This window comes from Rhinolophus hipposideros (assembly GCF_964194185.1).
Source record: "Rhinolophus hipposideros genome assembly, chromosome: 8".
In the NCBI taxonomy this organism is placed as follows: domain Eukaryota; kingdom Metazoa; phylum Chordata; class Mammalia; order Chiroptera; family Rhinolophidae; genus Rhinolophus; species Rhinolophus hipposideros.
In genome coordinates, this window is record NC_138054.1 from 7811022 (window position 1) to 7828869 (window position 17848).

Here is a 17848-nt window from a genome sequence, read left to right on the forward strand (position 1 = left end):
TAGACCGCAGACATAGATTTGCAGCCCAACTAGTTCCGGCAAAGGAGAGGGAGCTGTGGAAGAAGGATTGGTTGTGGTGGTGGTCACAGCCATTGCTCTGGGCCACCTCTCACAACTCACCCCGCCCCTAACCCCACCTATCTGGCTGGATCCCTGCAGGAGTAAACAGAACTGCTGAAACATATGGGCTCTGAATCTGGTGCAGGAAGACCTTTGGAACTTCAAAAGCTCTCTGCATACCCACAGGGACACTGCTCCCTCTAACCCAGGCAAACTATTAACAGAGGAGAAGCCCGTCTCCCAGGGAATCCCCCCATTGTGTAAGAAGTTGGAATAGTGCATAGAAAACATAGCACTATCATGTAAGAGGAAAAAAAAGGGTGCAGACAGAGAGAAAATAAAACATTCTACCAACAAGTACTGTAAAACAAAAGAAATACCTCTTCTTATCAATATGTTGCAGAAGCCACTCCTGTAGATGTCTAGGAAGAGAAACAATAAATCAGTAATTGCCATGAATGACCAAGGCAACAAGACAGTTCAGAAAGAAAGTGAAAAGTCTCCAGAAAAGGAACTTAAAGATACGGAAATATGTGACTTAAATGACAGAGAATTCAAGATTGTAGTTCTGAAAAAACTCAACAAGATGCAAGAAAACACAGGAAGGCAGTTTAATGAACTCAGAAACACAATCAAAGAACAACATGAGCATTTTACGAAAGACATTGGAATTTTAAAAAAGAAACAAATAGAATTTCTGGAGATTAAGAATTCAATAGAAGAAATTAAGAATGAAGTAACCAGCTTAGGAAGTAGAGTTGACCAGATGGAGGAAAGAATCAGTGACATCGATGATAGAAAGCTGGAAATGACACAGATGGAAGAAGAAAGAGACTTGAGACTTAAAAGAAATGAAAGAACTCTACAAGAACTTTCTGACTCCATCAGAAAGAGCAATATAAGAATAATGGGCATACCAGAAGGAGAAGAAAAAGGGAAGGGAACAGAGAATATATTCCAACAAATTGTTGATGAGAACTTCGCAAACTTGTGGACAGAACTGGATCCTCGAATCCAAGAAGCAAATAGAACACCTAATTACCTCAATCCCAACAGGCTTTCTCCAAGGCACATTGTATTGAAGCTGGCTAAAATCAACGACAAAGAAAGAATCCTCAAGGCAGCCAGGGAAAAGAAGACGGTAACATACAAAGAACAGTCCGTTAGATTCATCAGATTTTTCATCAGATTTTTCAGATCATCAGATTTTTCAGCAGAAACTCTACAAGCCAGGAGGGCTGGAAGCAAATATTCAAACTATTGAAAGACAAAAATTATGAGCAAAGAATATAATATATCCAGCAAAGATATCCTTTAGATATGAAGGAGGAATAAAGACCTTTCCAGACATACAGAAGCAGAGGGAATTTTCTAATACACGACCTGCACTACAAGAAATACTAAAGGAGGTTATTTGACCACCATCAACAGGGACAATTTGTGGCAACCAAAACATAAAAAGGGGGAGAGTAAAGGCCTGAACCGAAATATGGAAATGGAGAAAGTAAGCATGCTAAAGAAAATGAAATACTCTAAATATCAAACTTTATTTGCATAAACTTACGGGTAACCACTCAAAAAAAAAAAAATCCAGAACTGAAATATATACTGTAATAAAAGAAGAAACAGAGGAAAACACCATAGAATACCACCACACAGAAATAACAGACAATAACAAAAAAGCAAACAAACAATGGAGAAACAACCTTACCAGAAAACTAAAGAGAGAATGACAGGAAATACTCACATATCAATAATCAACTTAAATGTAAATGTACTGAACTCACCAATAAAGAGACACAGAGTAGCAGATTGGATCAAAAAACTAAACCCAACCATATGCTTTCTCCAAGAGACATACCTCAGCTATAAGGACCAGCATAGACTCAAAGTGAAAGGGTGGAAATTGACACTCCAAGCAAATGGTACACAGAGAAAATCAGGTGTAGCCATAATGATATCAAATGAAACAGACTTCAGGGTGAAAAAGGTAACAAGAGACAAAGATGGACATTTCATAATGGTAAAGGGGACTATACATCAAGAAGACATAACACTTATCAATATTTATGCACCCAATCAGGGAGCACCAAAATATACCAAGCAACTACTAACAGAACTAAAGGGAGAAATTGACCAAAACACAATTATACTAGGGGACTTAAATACATCATTGACAGCTATGGATAGATCATCCAAACAGAAAATAAATAATGAAATAGCACCCCTAAATGACACATTAGATGAAATGGACATAATTGACATATAGAGAGCACTTCATCCTAAAACATCAGACTATACATTCTTTTCTAGTCTACATAGAACATTCTCAAGGATAGACCATATATTGGGACATAAAATCAGCCTCAGCAAATTTAAGAAGATTGAAATCATACCAAGCATATTCTCTGATCACAACGCTTTGAAATTGGATATCAACTGCAAAAAGAAACCAGGAAAAAACAGAAATACATGGAGATTAAACAACATACTTTTAAAGAACGACTGGGTCAAAGAAGAAATTAGAGGAGAGCTCAAAAGATACATAGAAACAAATGACAAAGAAAATACATCCTACCAAAATTTTTGGGATGCAGCGAAAGCAGTTTTAAGAGGGAAATTTATATCATTACAGGCCTATCTCAAGAAACAAGAAAAATCCCAAATAAGTAACCTCATGTTACACCTTAAAGAACTAGAAAAAGAAGAACAAGTGAACCCCAAGGTCAGCAGTAGAAAAGAAATAACAAAAATCAGAGCAGAACAAAATGAAATAGAGAACAAAAAGACAATAGAAAAAATTAATGTGACAAAGAGCTGGTTCTTTGAAAAGATTAACAAAATTGACAAACCCTTGGCTAGACTCACTAAGATAAAAAGAAAGACACTAATTAACAAAATCAGAAATGAGAAAGGGGAAGTTATCACGGACACCACAGAAATACAAAGGATCATCTAAGAATACTATGAATGACTATATGCCACCAAATTCAATAACCTAGAAGAAATGGACAAGTTCTTAGAAACATATAGCCTTTCAAGGCTGAATCATGAAGAACTAGAAAATCTAAACAGACCGATAACCAATAACAAACTTGAATCAGTCATCCAAAACCTTCCCAAAAGCAAAAGTCCTACACCAGATGGCTTCACTAGTGAATTCTACCAAACCTTCAAAAAGGATCTAACAGCAATCGTGCTCAAACTCTTCCAAAAGTTGAAAAAGAGTCAGTACTCCCTAACTGATTTTATGAGGCCAACATTACCCTGATACCAAAACCTGGTAAGGACAACTCAAAAAAAGAAAACTACAGACCAATATCTCTGATGAATACAGATGCAAAAATCCTAGACAAAATTCTAGCAAATCGAATACAACAAACCTTTAAAAAGATTATTCATCACGACCAAGTGGGGTTCATCCCGGTGGCACAAGGATGGTTCAACATCCGCAAATCCATCAATGTGATAATCACATAAACAAAATAAAGGACAAAAATCATATGACTATATCAATCGATGCAGAGAAAGCATTTGACTAGATACAACATCCATTTATGATTAAAACACTTAATAAAATAGGTAGAGAAAGAAAATACCTTAACATAATAAAGGCCATATATGACAAGCCCTCAGCTAATCTCATAATTAATGGTGAAAAACTGAAGCCCTTTGCTCTACGTTCAGGAACACAACAGAGCTGTCCCCTAACACCTCTGATTTTCAACATAGTGTTGGAAGTTCTTGCCAGAGCAATCAGGCAAGAGAAAGAAATAAAAGGCGTCCAAATTGGGAATGAAGGGTTAAATTATCACTCTTTGCAGATGACATGATGTTATCTATAGAAAACCATAAAGACTCCACCAAAAAGCTGTTAGAAACAATCAACGAATACAGTAAAGTTGCCGGCTACAAAATCAACGTACAAAAGTCCATTGCATTCCTACATACTAACAATGAAATCTCAGAAAAAGAAATATGAAAAAACAATTCCTTTTGCAATTGCAGCAAAAAGAATAAAATACCTAGGAATAAACTTAATCAAGGATATGAAGGACCTATATGCTGAAAACTATAAGACATTTTTGAAACTAAAGAAGACACAAAGAAATGGAAAGACATTCCATGCTCATGGAATGGAAGAATCAACGTAGTTAAAATGGCCATATTACCCAAAGCAATATACAGATTTAATGCAATCCCCATCAAAATCCCAGTGGCATTTTTTAAAGAAATAGAACAAAAAATCATCAGATTCGTACGGAACCACAAAAGACCCGGAATAGCCAAAGCAATCTTAAGAAAAAAGAACAATACTGGAGGTATCGCACTCCCTGACTTTAGCTTGTACTACAGGGCTACAATAATCAAAACAGCATGGTATTGGCAGAAAAACAGACACATAGACCAATGGAATAGAATTGAGAACCCAGAAATAAAACCACATAAATATGGACAGATAATTTTGACAAAGAAGCTAAAAACATACAATGGAGGAAAGACAGCCTCTTCAATAAATGGTGCTAGGAGAATTGGATAGCCACGTGCAATAGAATGAAACTGGACTGCTATCTGTCAACATGTACCAAAATTAATTCAAAATGGATCATAGACTTAAGCCTAAGACCTGACACAATAACCTGCATAGAAGAAAACATAGGTACTAAACTTATGGACCTTGGGTTCAAAGAGTATTTTATGAATTTGACTCCAAAGGCAATGGAAGTAAAAGCTAAAATAAATAAAAGGGACTATATGAAACTGAAAGCTTCTGCACAGCAAAAGAAACCATTGACAAAATAAAGAGACAACCAACTGAATGGGAGAAGATTTTTGCAAACAGTGCCTCCAATAAGGGTCTAATATCCAAAATATACAAGGAACTCATGCAACTCAACAACAATAAAACAAACAACCCAATTGAAAAATGGGCAGAGCACCTGAAGAGAAATTTCTCCAAAGATGACATACAAATGGCAAATAGACATATGAAAAAATGCTCAACATCACTAATCATCAGAGAAATGCAAACAAAAACCACAATGAGATATCACCTCACCCCAGTCAGAATGGCTTTCATCAACAAGACAAATAGTAACAAGTGTTTGAGAGGCTGTGGAGAAAAAGGAACCCTCATACACTGTTGGTGGGAATGCAGACTGGTGCAGCTGTTATGGAAGGCAGTGTGGAGGTTCCTCAAAAAATTACGAATAGAATTACCGTATGACCCAGCAATCCCTCTCCTGGGTATCTACCCAAAAAATCTTAAAACATTTATCCATAAAGACACGTGTGCGCCAATGTTTATTGCTGCTTTATTTATGGTGGCCAAGACATAGAAACAACCAAAAAGTCCTTTGATAGACGAATGGATAAAGAAGTTGTGGTATATATACACAATGGAATACTATTCGGTGGTAAGAAAAGATGATATAGGAACATTTGTGACAACATGGATGGTTCTTGAGAGTATAATGCTAAGCAAAATAAGTCAGACAGAAAAAGCAGAGAACCCTATGATTTCACTGATATGTGGTATATAAATCAAAAACAACAAAAGAACAAGACAAACAAATGAGAAAAAAAAACCTCATAGACACAGACAATAGTTTAGTGGTTACCAGAGGATAAGGGGGGAGGGGGGAGGGAGATGAGGGTAAGGGAGATCAAATATATGGTGATGGAAGGAGAACTGACTCTGGGTGGTGAACACACAATGGGATTTACAGATGATGTAATACAGAATTGTACACCTGAAATCTATGTAATTTCACTAACAATTGTCACCCCAATAAATTAAAAAAAGAAAAAAAAGGAAATTAGAAAATTCAACAATGATAAAAATTTTAACAAGTGACGAGGCAACTCACACATCAAGGCACTGCTCATTCATAGACTGAGACCCTGACATCAGAGTGAACTTGACGTTGACCAACGTTGACTTTGCAGAAACTGGGAGGGGCTGTTGAAAGCCTCATGGATCTACGCAAAAAAAAAAAAAAGAAAAAAGAAAAGAAAGATGTATTGGGTGATATGTTTTTGGGTCAATTTTAGTGATTCATCTAGAAAAAAATAACATAATTGGTGTGAATTTTGAATGTGAGTTTGCAGAGCATACAATGTACTCACAGCGAATCTGTTTTTCTCTTCTTGACAGATCCGTTACAAGATTTTGGCTTTTCTGTTGAACAGTGTTCCAAATATTTAAAACCAAATCTCAACATTAGATTTGGAATCATTCTGAGTAAGTAAAGATTATTGACATGCAATAAAACATTGCACGGCCTCTTCGCACACCCAATTACTTGTACTGACTGTAGTGGCTGTCTAAGCCACCGTTCCCCATCACTTTCTGGGATTAACTCTGTTTCCCTCTTCATTTTCACTTGTCTCTCTAGTTGACATCCAGACAGAGTAGAACTCTCATTTTATGGTATGCTTTGTACTGAAAAGACTCCAGTTACTCATTTGAATGATATAAGCACCTGGAATCAGTACATCCAGCAAAGAAAGAAAATATTTTGATCCTAAGTATTGACATCTGCTCAGGAGAGAGTTTTTGCTTAGTTATCTCAGCAACAAACAAGTCTACTACCAGTAGCATGACTTGTCTTTGTGATATTTTTTTTCCCAAATAGCTAATACACATTCTTAAACCTTGACACAGGCAAGACATGTAATATGTTCTTCCTCCACCCCAATCAATGAGCTAGAATGCTTCCTGTTTGTTTAGTTTTATGTGGTCATGCCATTACCGTTAGTCATTATATTGCTATAGCTACTAGAGTATCTCCTTTCTAAAACAGTTTTATCGAAACCAGAGCAGAAAGATTTAATAAACTTAGTATGTGGAATCATTCCAGAGAAATGGAGAGAGCATTCCCAGAGTCCAAGAACTCTCATACATTATTGTATTTCCAAAATCTTGCACAATATCTGGACTCTAGCAGCAGCTCAATAAATGCTTTGGGGAGAGAAACAAAGAAAGAGAAGTGGAGTGGAAGGAGGACTGCCATGTTACCCCGAAAATAAGACCTAGCCGGAAAATCAGCTCTAATGCGTCTTTTGGAGCAAAAATTAATACAAGACCCGGTATTATGTTGTATTATATTATATTACATTACATTACATTACATTATATTATATTATATTATATTATATTATATTATATAGACCAGGTCTTATAGTAAAATAAGACCAGGAGTTATATTAATTTTTGCTCCAGAAGACGCATTAGAGCTGATGGTCCGGCTAGGTCTTATTTTGGGGGGAAACACAGTAAGTAGAACACAAAAGGGAGGAATAGAAAACAGTTCCAGAAAGCATCGGAAGCCAGCACTGCCAAGCACCCTGAAGCTTCCTGTGTAACTATGCTACAATAGCTGCCTAGCAACAGTGGGGGGTATGGAGGTCTGTCCACATCCAGCGCTCTCAGGGAAGGTGTGTAATACTATGTAGCTGAGACGCTGTTGAAGCTAGACCTGCCGCCATCGCATTAAGCAGCCGTGGCATCAGGGCAGGGGAGAACAGCAGATAAATTGCCTGGCTCCAAGCAGATAAAGTTTGTGAAAGGACCATGTCTCATATCCAGAGCTGTCACTGTAATCCCGTGTAGCACTGCCTAAATGCTGTTTTACCAAGAAAACAAGAAAACTGTTCCCCATACAGCACAGACTTCTAGAAATAAAAAGTCTTTGGGCTCAAACGTTTATAAATTTTGAATGCTTTGATATACAGCAAAACCCACACTAATAGTAAAGCTGATCTTCTTTTTCCCTTCAGGAGAGGACATCAAAGAGTTGTTTCTTGACGTAAATCTCCTCACTAAAGGAGCATCCATTTTGAGTTATTCCTATGCCGTCTGTGAAGAGGATCTACCCAAGTTTTCTTTCTGCGGAAGAAGGAAAGGGGGTAAGCGCTCTGTCTTGTTCACTGTTTGCTGAGACCCCGGAACAAAATCTTGCAGCTGAGGTCAGGACACCCCAGCCAGAGTCGGGCTCTACGCCTCACCAGTGGATAAACTTCACCTCCCTTGTCAGCATAAAAGTGCTGTGTCATATGCTGTTGTATAAAAATCACCCGAAGGCCCATCCACAGGGCCTGCCTGACAAGGTGGGTGTGAAAATGAACTGAAACATGCTTACGGGGTACTTTACAAACAGAACATTGTTAGTGTTAGTGGTGCACCTCACACGCACAAAACAAGGCTGGCAACAGAAAGAACCCGGAGCTTCCCCAAATCCACTGAGGTTCAAAGTATTTTCAGGTTTCTCCTCAGCAATCCCTTATTGGCAAGGTCTCCTCAATATAGCAATGGCTTCTGAAAAAGAAAAAAAAAAGCTTTCTAAATGTCAACATTTTACTGTGGTCTTCCCATTTGAGTCATTGACTGATGGGGAATTAGGTGACTAGACTCAGAATACAGAAGCATAAAACCCGTTGTATTATCTCCTCTGTCTCCAGTTCACTTATCCGCCACCCCTCCCATACATACCTCAGAAGAGCACAGGAATCCCACTTTCGCCTGTCCCCACCTCTCCTCTCTTCTTGCCCTCCACCAGCATCTTCACCAAAGCCCCGAGATGCCTCTGTTTATTTACCTAAACCTTGAGTCTGGTTTGTGACTGTCCTTCCCCAGAAGTTGTTCTCTTCCGCCTTCCCACGGCCTTCTTCCTGATTCCATTGGCCAAGAAGGAGCATGCCCTTAGCATCATACTTTGGAAACACCCACTTTTCTATTCCCTTGTTCAAAGAAGCTAGAGAAAATCACCCAATTGTGCTTTCTCAATAAAGAATCTAGAGGATATGGGGGTCCCCTTCCCATAGTAAGGGATGCAGACAAACGGAAGTTTGTCTGTAAGAAAAGAGAACAGGGAATTTAAGGCAGTGAAGGGGTGAAACTGGTGGACTTTGCAGTCTTGTGCAGGTGACCCATCTCAGCTCAGCCCTCCCTCCTCACCCTCCTCTCGGCTCCCTGAAGTGTGTAATGCATGCCTTTATTACAACATTTGCCATGTTGGCCTGTAATTGTTTATTCCCACTTATCCCCGATAGACTATCAGATGGGTAATATCATCTTTGTCTTTATTCCAAGGATTTTGAATATACCTGATACATATGAAGTGCTAAATACAGCAAACATACAGAGGAAAAGCTAATGTTGTTAAACATTCATTCCAGGCACTGTTCTAAAAGCTTTATATCCAGTAAGTCATTTACTTACTACCCCAAGCTTAAGAGTTAGTACTTTTCATACTCTAACTTTATAGATGCAGAAACTGAGGCACAGAAAGTTTTAGGAACTTGCACCAAGTCACAGAACTGGTGAGGGACCCGTGCCTCAAACCCAGGAAGGCTGACTCCAGGGTCCATAACCTTAACCTACAAAGAATGAAGAAACAAAAGAAGCAGCAACGAAATGGGTGTGTGTACATTTTGGCCAGGGGTTTATTTAAAATCATCATTTAAAACTCTTTCTGGCCAGTGATCTGCCTTTGTTTCAATTTGGGACATTTTTTTCTTCCTAGTTAACCTACCATAGAATTTGTCAGTTTTTCTCTTTGAACTTACTGGAAATATTTCTGATTAATCTAGTGCATTCCTGTATTTCCTCAGCATGGTGAACTCTTCATTAGTTGTTCTTTATTTAACCTTTTCTACTTGGTCTCAGCCATACTTATTTCAAATGCTTCACCCCATAATCAGCCATTCTTTCCTCCCTCCCTCCCTCCCTCCTTCCCTCCCTTCTTTCCTTCCTTCTTTCCTCTTTCCCTCTTCCTTCCTTCCTTCAACATTGACTAAGTCCCTACTCTTTGCCAAGCTCTCTGGGGAGCCTGAAGATGAACCAAGAATGGTTTATACCTTCAACAACATTGACGATGGACTAGAGGAGGTTTGAGATCCAGGAAACAACTCTTCCAGTTGCTATGTGTGGTGTGTGCATTAAAGAGGTACAAACAAAATGCCAAGGAAACTTGAGAGGTGTAGTTCACCCCCAACAGGTTCAACTTTTTGGAACACGGGAAGTCTCAGAAATTTAATATAGAATTATTTTCCTGTTTGTTTTAGGTTATTTAAAAGCCTGTTACAGGCCTTTAAATCATTTATGTATTTCATGCATAGCATAATAACACTGGCTATCTGCAAGCATTCCTGATTTTATAGAATGTGTTGGAAGAAGTCAAAGCTTCTTAAGCTGATAACCTCCAAGAAAGACTGACAACTTCAGAGGCTGTCACCCAGAGCAGCCTTTCTCCTCCACATTGTCCTTTCTCCTGTCTTTTGCTTATCCTTTCAAGTTTTCCCCAAAATAAGTATTCTTGAACCCAAATGTGGAAACAGTATGCTTGGAAGTACTATCAGCTTAGTAAGAAAGCACCCCTACTGAGCTTCCCTTCCATTCCTACTTCTTTCATTCCCTGGATCAAGTTCCCCTACCTCCCTCCTGAATGATGCCAATGGCTTCCTAACCAGCTTTCCTATCTCCGTACTTCTGCCAGGATAGTCTTCTCAAATACAGGTCTGATAACGCTGCCGTCCTTCCCCAAAGACTTCCCTTTCTATAAAACAAAGTCTAAGTTCTTTAGTGATCAAACTTCATCACAGATTCGACTCTAACCTACTTCTCCGGCCACAGCATTGTTAGCTACAGCTTCATCAAATCATCTGCCGCGTTCTGATCAGACCCAGTGTTTTAACACACATGACGTTGTTCTAATGGCTCCCTTCGTCTCTAATGTGTGCTCCCTATTTGTCTTCCATCCAGACCTCACTCAAGTCTCACGTCTCAGAAGCCTTCCTCCTACCCTCAGCCAGTGAATTGTTCCCTCTGGATGCCTCTGTGGCACCACATTCTCACTTATCTCAGCCAGAACTGTATTTTGTTCTATAGTTTGTGTGTGTGTGTGTGTGTGTGTGTGTGTTGAAGGCAGACACTTCAAACTGAACTCCTTGGAGGCAGGAATATTTCTTGCTCCTCTCTGTCTCTGCAGACTCTGCAGACAATGAGAGCCTCGCACAGAGTAAATATGTAATAAATATTTGTTTTATTGAATTTGCATGTGGCAAACTGAATGCAAGGATACCACCTGAAATGTGACTATCTAGTAATGCCTATGCATGTCACAAAGACACAGGTACATCGAATTCTAGCAAACAGTGAATTATCTTGGCACTCCAAGTTTAAGGAAACCTATTTTTTTCCTCTATGAGTGGTTTTATAATAGAATTAATAAAATAGAAGAGATATTGTTTCCCCAGAATTAAGCTGCCCAATTCAGTTTAGTAGCTCAAAAGGCTGGTGTTTACCTCAATCAAATGCTGGGCAGCGTTTCCGCTGTTTGCTTTATTGCCATGGGGTTAATGGCTGCATAGGCAGGCTGAGAAGTCACAACTTGGGAAATTGCCTGGAAATTTCATATAGCGTACAACAATCAGAAAAGTGATATACAAACACTGCATGAACAAATAATCATGTAAACCAGTAAGCCAGAGAAACTCAAACGTTAACTTCAGAGGCTTCTTGGGTTATTAAAGTTTTATAATCCACCTACCAACCTACAGCAGGAATGATTCTATTGAAAATAAGTGATTAATTGTAAGAGCAGAATTAACAGGAAAACACAGAACTGAGAACTGAAGCCAGTCCAAACCCAACCACGAGCTGCTGTTGACATATGAAGCAGGAAGCGAACTCCTTCTGGGGTTTGCAGGTCTTCTGAGAAAACTTGGCCTTACTGCAGGCAGCCCATTATGGGGTCAGCTGCAGCTGAATTGTTGGGGATTTTCCTCGCATTATGGTGCACTCCTCTGCAACTGGCTCCCTACTAGCTGTTCTCCAAGCCAGATAACACTACTGAATGGGTCAGGCTGAGTGAGACTGTGCATAAGATGTTCTCTTTTCTTCTGCATCTTCCTCAGCTAAGGCAAGAGCACACTGGATCTGAAGACCAAGTGACGCGCTTTGGGCATTATCATTTACGGTGTGATTGGTAATTTGAGGGAATGAGCTTATATGTCCAATTATAGGGGACTAAGTCGATCATTATTCGGCCAAAGGTACAATATGCTGTGCTTTTAAGTAATGTGGCAGAAGATTATTAAATTACCTGCAAATAAACTCATAAGGATATTGTTAAGTGACAAAGAAGGTTTGTAATGCAGGATCTCTGCTCCCTCTCCCCACACAAGAATGCAGAATATGGCGAGGCCAAAAAGGAACACCCACGGAGCCCTAGATAGGGGAGTCACAGCACTATATTCTCGATGGTGGCTGGTCGAGACACAAAAGCAAACATCTGCCAGTACCCCAACAAAGAGTCTTCCTGCACCCCAATCTCGCTGGCAGCTAGGTGAGACACAGGAAGTAGGAGCAACACGATCCACAATGTAATCCGCTTGCTAACCACACTTGCTAGCTGCAATCCACTGTCTGCTTCTCTGCCAACCAACCCACCCCCTAGCCTAGCCACAGCAGTTATATTAGTGGCTAATTGGCTAACCGGCAATAGCTAATGGCCACCCAACCACAGCAGACGGCCATCTGATTACAGCTGATGGCCATCTAATAACCGAGCTAGCACCTTTCCATGTGAGACTGAGGAAACTGCTCTCTAGGACTCTATCCACACAAGGTTGCTATAAGATTACTGGGCACAAGTACCCTCCCACGCCCTGGCTTTCACTATGGTGAACACTGACCTAAGGCTGAGGAAAAGTTCAGATCCAGGTTGCTTAGAAAAATACAACCTTGCTTTAACTATGCCTTGCCAGTACTGACAAATTAGACTTGGGACAAAGAAAGGGGACTTAAGACAAAGACTGACGAGAAAGGCAGTTAGCAAGGAAGAAAGAGCACCTTATAAGAAGCCAGAGAGCGGGACTGATGGTTCCTTCTCCTCCCCACAGCTGCCATTTACAGACTGGGGGCAGAGGCCCTTCTTGCCGGAGGATCATTTCATCTCTGGTTCTCAGTTACTTCATCTCTACAATGGGTGTAACCATAATTCTTTATTGGTAATAGTGGAAGACTAAAGAAAAGAAGTATAACATGCCTGGTGTGTTAAAAAGCATGCAATGAACATGGGAATAGCATGCCTCCCTCTGCTTCCTCCCCTGTCTGAGGGAACTTGAGGCAGGTGGCAGAACAGCTGGAGTAACCCACAGCTGCTTCATAAACATGGGCTAGGGTCTGTCGTAGAAACGAGCCAGAGGTGAGGATTCTGACTCAAAGCAACTCACCTGAAGCCAGACGGCAGCTGGCTCAACACTGCCAACCTGCTCATGATCCCAGGATTTCCTGACTGGTGACTGAAGAAATCTTTTCTTGTTGTCTCTTTTCATGCTGTTTGTTTTCTCACCTCAGTCTAAGATGAGAGTCTAAAGTTCTCATTTTCTGCCCCTGGCTTGACTTCTTTCTAGAATAACTGACCGTGGGAATGTCCACTCCCTTCAGGGAAACCTGACATCTATTCATGGAGATGTGGTCTAACCCCATGGCCCCAACAGGATTGTCCCACTATTGTCTGATGTAAGGACTTTTCCCAAAGTCTGGGTTCGTCGGCAGTTAACATCACAAATGAGACACGCACAGCCATGGCTGTCTTGGAAATGAGTTGAGTTCACCCCAGTCCTTTTCTTTCTCTTCTGACTTATCAGAAGTCCACCTTGGAGTCCATTCTCCACAAGAAATGGTGTTCATTTTGTTCAACAGATTTCCTAGCATATCTCACCTCAGGGAGATAAGAGTGAACTGATAAGTAAAATAGAGCAAAATATTGATGGTGGGACTTACTGTTGAAACGAGTGTCAATCTGGGAAGTCAGACCAAACCCACCCAGGACACTCTCCACTCCAATAAAAAATGTAAGGTGGGGGAATTACTGAAAGGAACAGGTGGGTCGTGTTTGGGCTGTCTAGAATATATTCTGTAGGGCTATGCAAAAAGGAGATTCTCAACTGGAAATGAACCTAGAGATCCGGGCAAAGACCCAGATTAAGGCTACACATTAAATAGAATGAAGACAAGATTCTCATTGTTGATGATACAAACAAGACATACCAATTGTTAAACTTGGCTCTGCGCAAGCCTCTATGAATTCTAGCCGAGGTAGGTCAACCCAGGCAAAAGGCATTGGGTTCATAGCACTACGTAATAATTGGCTTTCAAAAATGATTTGTCTTTTGTTTCATAGATTGATTTGTGGGTATCAATTATACCCACCCTCTTGCCAAAACCAACTGAAATTAAAATAAAGGCTTAGAGCAGGTAAATAACTACATTGTGTGTGTGTGTGTGTGTGTGTGTGTGTACACGCATACCCACACGCACATGCACTGAACACTGGTATATAGTATGATCATACACTAGGAGACCTATAGGTCAAGGGCTCTTTTTTGAGCCCTTGACAACTGTGATGGACATAGATGAAACACAATGACAACCTGAGAGGACTTGATCTCATCCGTGTGTCAGAATCCAGCAGGTCCCACAAGAACTGTGGCTGCATAGGGCACCCAGCCCTGTATGTGTGCACTAACCACTTTCCAGAAGGTAAAAATCTATTATGAAATACATACAATGGATATTGATAAAACTTCATTTCATATAACTTGTAAGCTACAGACAATAATTAGTTGTGGACTTAGTTTTAAATGCATTTATCTGGAAATCGTGTAGTTAAAACAAATATTACCATGACACTTTCTGCAAGTTGAAGAATCGTTTAGTTGAGAAAAATAATTGCCCCCTGGTTTATCCTTTGCGTAAATCTGAACTTTCCTATTTTGTGTCTGTCCAAAGTGGGGAATACATGATAAAAAGATGGATTTCCATATACGACAGAATAGATCCCCTAAGAACAGTACTTAAAGTCTAATATGACATTGCCCACAAGGCAGAGTATCCCTGACAGCAGCTAAGGGATTCTGCTTTAACACACACAAATAAGAGAAAGGTGAAAGCACAGTGGGGGCTCAGGCTGGCTACCTGTCCTCCCTCCCTTTCATCAGTGGAGCGTTTGTTGTCTGTCCTAGTTCGTGCTGAACACGTGTCTGGCCATCCACGAAGAATCATTCATTGCAGAGCCTTCTCAATCTCATGTCTGTAACTATTCAAAATTCGGTCCCAACAGTTCTATCTGCATCAGCAATTCGGATTTCATCGGCTAGAGTCCTATTGCCCGAGCTATCTCTGTTTCTATGTGCTCTTTTTTTCACAGTTCTATGAAAGGGAGGAAATTTGAAAATTGCCTCGATTTAGAAAAATTGCCATAACTGCTTTCTGAAAAATGCCTTATACCTTTTACTGCTCTAGTAAAGGATGGCAAAAGCCACTTTCCAGGCACATGCTTTTTTGAAGAAGCGCCACCATTAATCGATCTATGCCAATGACCCGACACACCCACAGCCATGCGCCGCTGCCATGGGTCTCGATTTCCAGCCGTTTCACATGCACTGCGCATGCGTTAACAAATGCAAGCCCCAGGCACGCAGTCACTGACTTCTGCTGTAAGAGAAAGAAAATAAACGGCTTTAGCCGAGGCTTCGGTTAAAATACGTCTTCCCCAGGGTGTCAACTCTGTGCTACCCGTTTGCTCATCTTTGATTTCTGGGCCACTTTAGACCAGTGACTGCTACAAGATTGTTTGCTTCAGGCTTTCTGCTCTGCTGGTCCCTGCATTTTATTCTCAATCTCTCCCTATCCTAGCTCTGGTCCCAGCCTTCATCAACCATTTCTAATAGCCCACATGACAAAGTGACCAAGGTGAGAACTCGTGTGTCTTGGTTTCACTTTCCATAGAAGAATCAATAGACCTGTGGGGGAGCGATGGTTCTCTGCCATCGGGGAAGGTGCACAGTTTCTCCTGCCATCATCATCTCACTGTCATTTTGTACTTGCAGGCAGCATGTTACCAAAACCAATATCATTCTTAAAGAATTGTCTTCGGCCTGCCTCCTCACACTGTAGTGCTGCCCTGGAGAGTGGGGGCGTTAGCCCAGGCTGGTGGTTCTCAAACTTGACCTTGCCTCAGCCTCACCTAGAGACCTTGTTCAACCAGACTGGTGGACCCAGCCCCAGTTTGCAATTCGGTACATCTGGAGAGGAGCCTGAGGATTTCCTTTCTTATAAGTGCCCTGGTAAGGCTGATGATGCTGGGCCTGAGACCACACTCTGAGAACCACTGGCTGAGCAGATAATAAGCGCTGGGTTAGAAGCCCGATCAATAGAGGTAGGCCTTCGCTGCCTCGTATCATTATGTGACTTCTGGCAAGTTGCTTAATTTCTCTGAGCCTCAGTTTCCTCATCTGTATGATAAGGAAAAGATGAGTGATCTCACAGGATTGTTCTAAAGATAAAATGGGATAATATATGTAAAGCCCTCAGAACAGAGTTTGGCACACAGTAAGCACTCACTAAGTGATAAATAGTTGGTACTTCACGCAGCCGATTAGGGATGTCTCTCACAAGGGCCCTGAGCCCCGAAGTCATCAATCTCGGAGTGGAAACCTGCATTTTAACAAGGCCTGGACAGGCAGTAGGACCCTGGAGGCTTAGAAGTTTAAGGCCTTTTTCCTCAGAGGTGGCAGAAGCTGGGCTTTGGTCCAAGCTGCATATTCTCTGGTGGATGACAAAGTGGGGTCTCCACAGCTCGTTTGCACCTCTGAGGAGCGAACACCATTTGCACTTCTCATGGAATAGGAAATGTGAGGCACCATCTCCTCTGCCTTTCTCTTTTCTTCATGTTTTATTCTTTGCATACTGCAAAATAATTCAAGCAGCTGTGGGTTTCTGTTTGTGATTCCTGGGCAGCCACCACTACCACAAATTCATAGAGAATTAACAAGTACAATTCATTAGTATTGTATTAGCAGATAATTCCCACTCTTGCACTGTAAAAAAATAGAGCTAGAAACTGGTCACCCTAGAGAGGGCACCAGAAATGACCAAACAAAAGAGGACTTTTTCTTGCTAAGAAAAAGAGAAAGAGAGAGAGAAGGAAAAAAAGAAACATATTGCCTATTGAGGAATCCTTTAGTGCTGGGAGCTTTTCCTTTATCTTCAAATTCAAGTCCATTAGTAAGAGCCAATAATATGTCGAAACTGCACTGTGATATCAGTCAATTCTGTATTTCAGGTGAGTGCAGCAGATTGAGGCTAATGATGACCTAGGACTAGAAGCATTTTAAATTTCTAACATAATACAAGCACTTTTACAAATTCTTGGCCTTTATGGAATTTCATAAACCCACCTCAATGACTCACACACTTTTGTGTAATTATCATTTAGGAAGCTAATTAAGAAGGCCAACTCCCAGCTCCCCCATATCACCTAAAACTCTGATCCCATGGATAGCTGGTATTTGTTTTTTAACAAACATCCCTGGAGCTCTGATGTGCATGGACCCCAGAGACCCCCAATCTGAAAAGGGCCCTCTGCAACGTCTGTTTCATATTTCCAATCACGTTGCTCTTTCCTGTGGCTGGCCAAGGTTTCTGGAGGTCAATTCAATTTCTTCTCTTTCCTTTCATCACCATCTTCTTCATTTCCATTTCTGGGAATCCAATCAGCCCACCAATTCACAAGTTTTATTTTGAAAGTTATATTAAGTGTTTATCCACAGAAATCCAGAAACAGGTTGGTTGAGAAAAAGACTGAAATTCTCTTTCCCTTCTTATTGCCAGAAGTTATGTATCTCTTGGAGGGAACCTGGGCAGTAAAGACAAAAAGATCTTGAAGGAGGAATAAAGCTAGGAACAGATAATTTCACCTTTTGCCCCTCAATTCCT

The 17848-nt window shown here is 40.6% G+C and overlaps 1 protein-coding gene across 1 annotated transcript in view; it reads left to right on the forward strand.

Annotated features, from left to right (window-relative positions):
- Window positions 1–17848, forward strand: part of LY86 (lymphocyte antigen 86) — a 70158-nt gene that overhangs the window by 34355 nt on the left and 17955 nt on the right. Inside the window, exons 2-3 of the mRNA XM_081056369.1 lie at window positions 6218–6304; window positions 7843–7971. Of these exons, the coding sequence (XP_080912495.1) occupies window positions 6218–6304; window positions 7843–7971 (216 nt within the window). The remainder of the gene's footprint in view (window positions 1–6217; window positions 6305–7842; window positions 7972–17848) is intronic.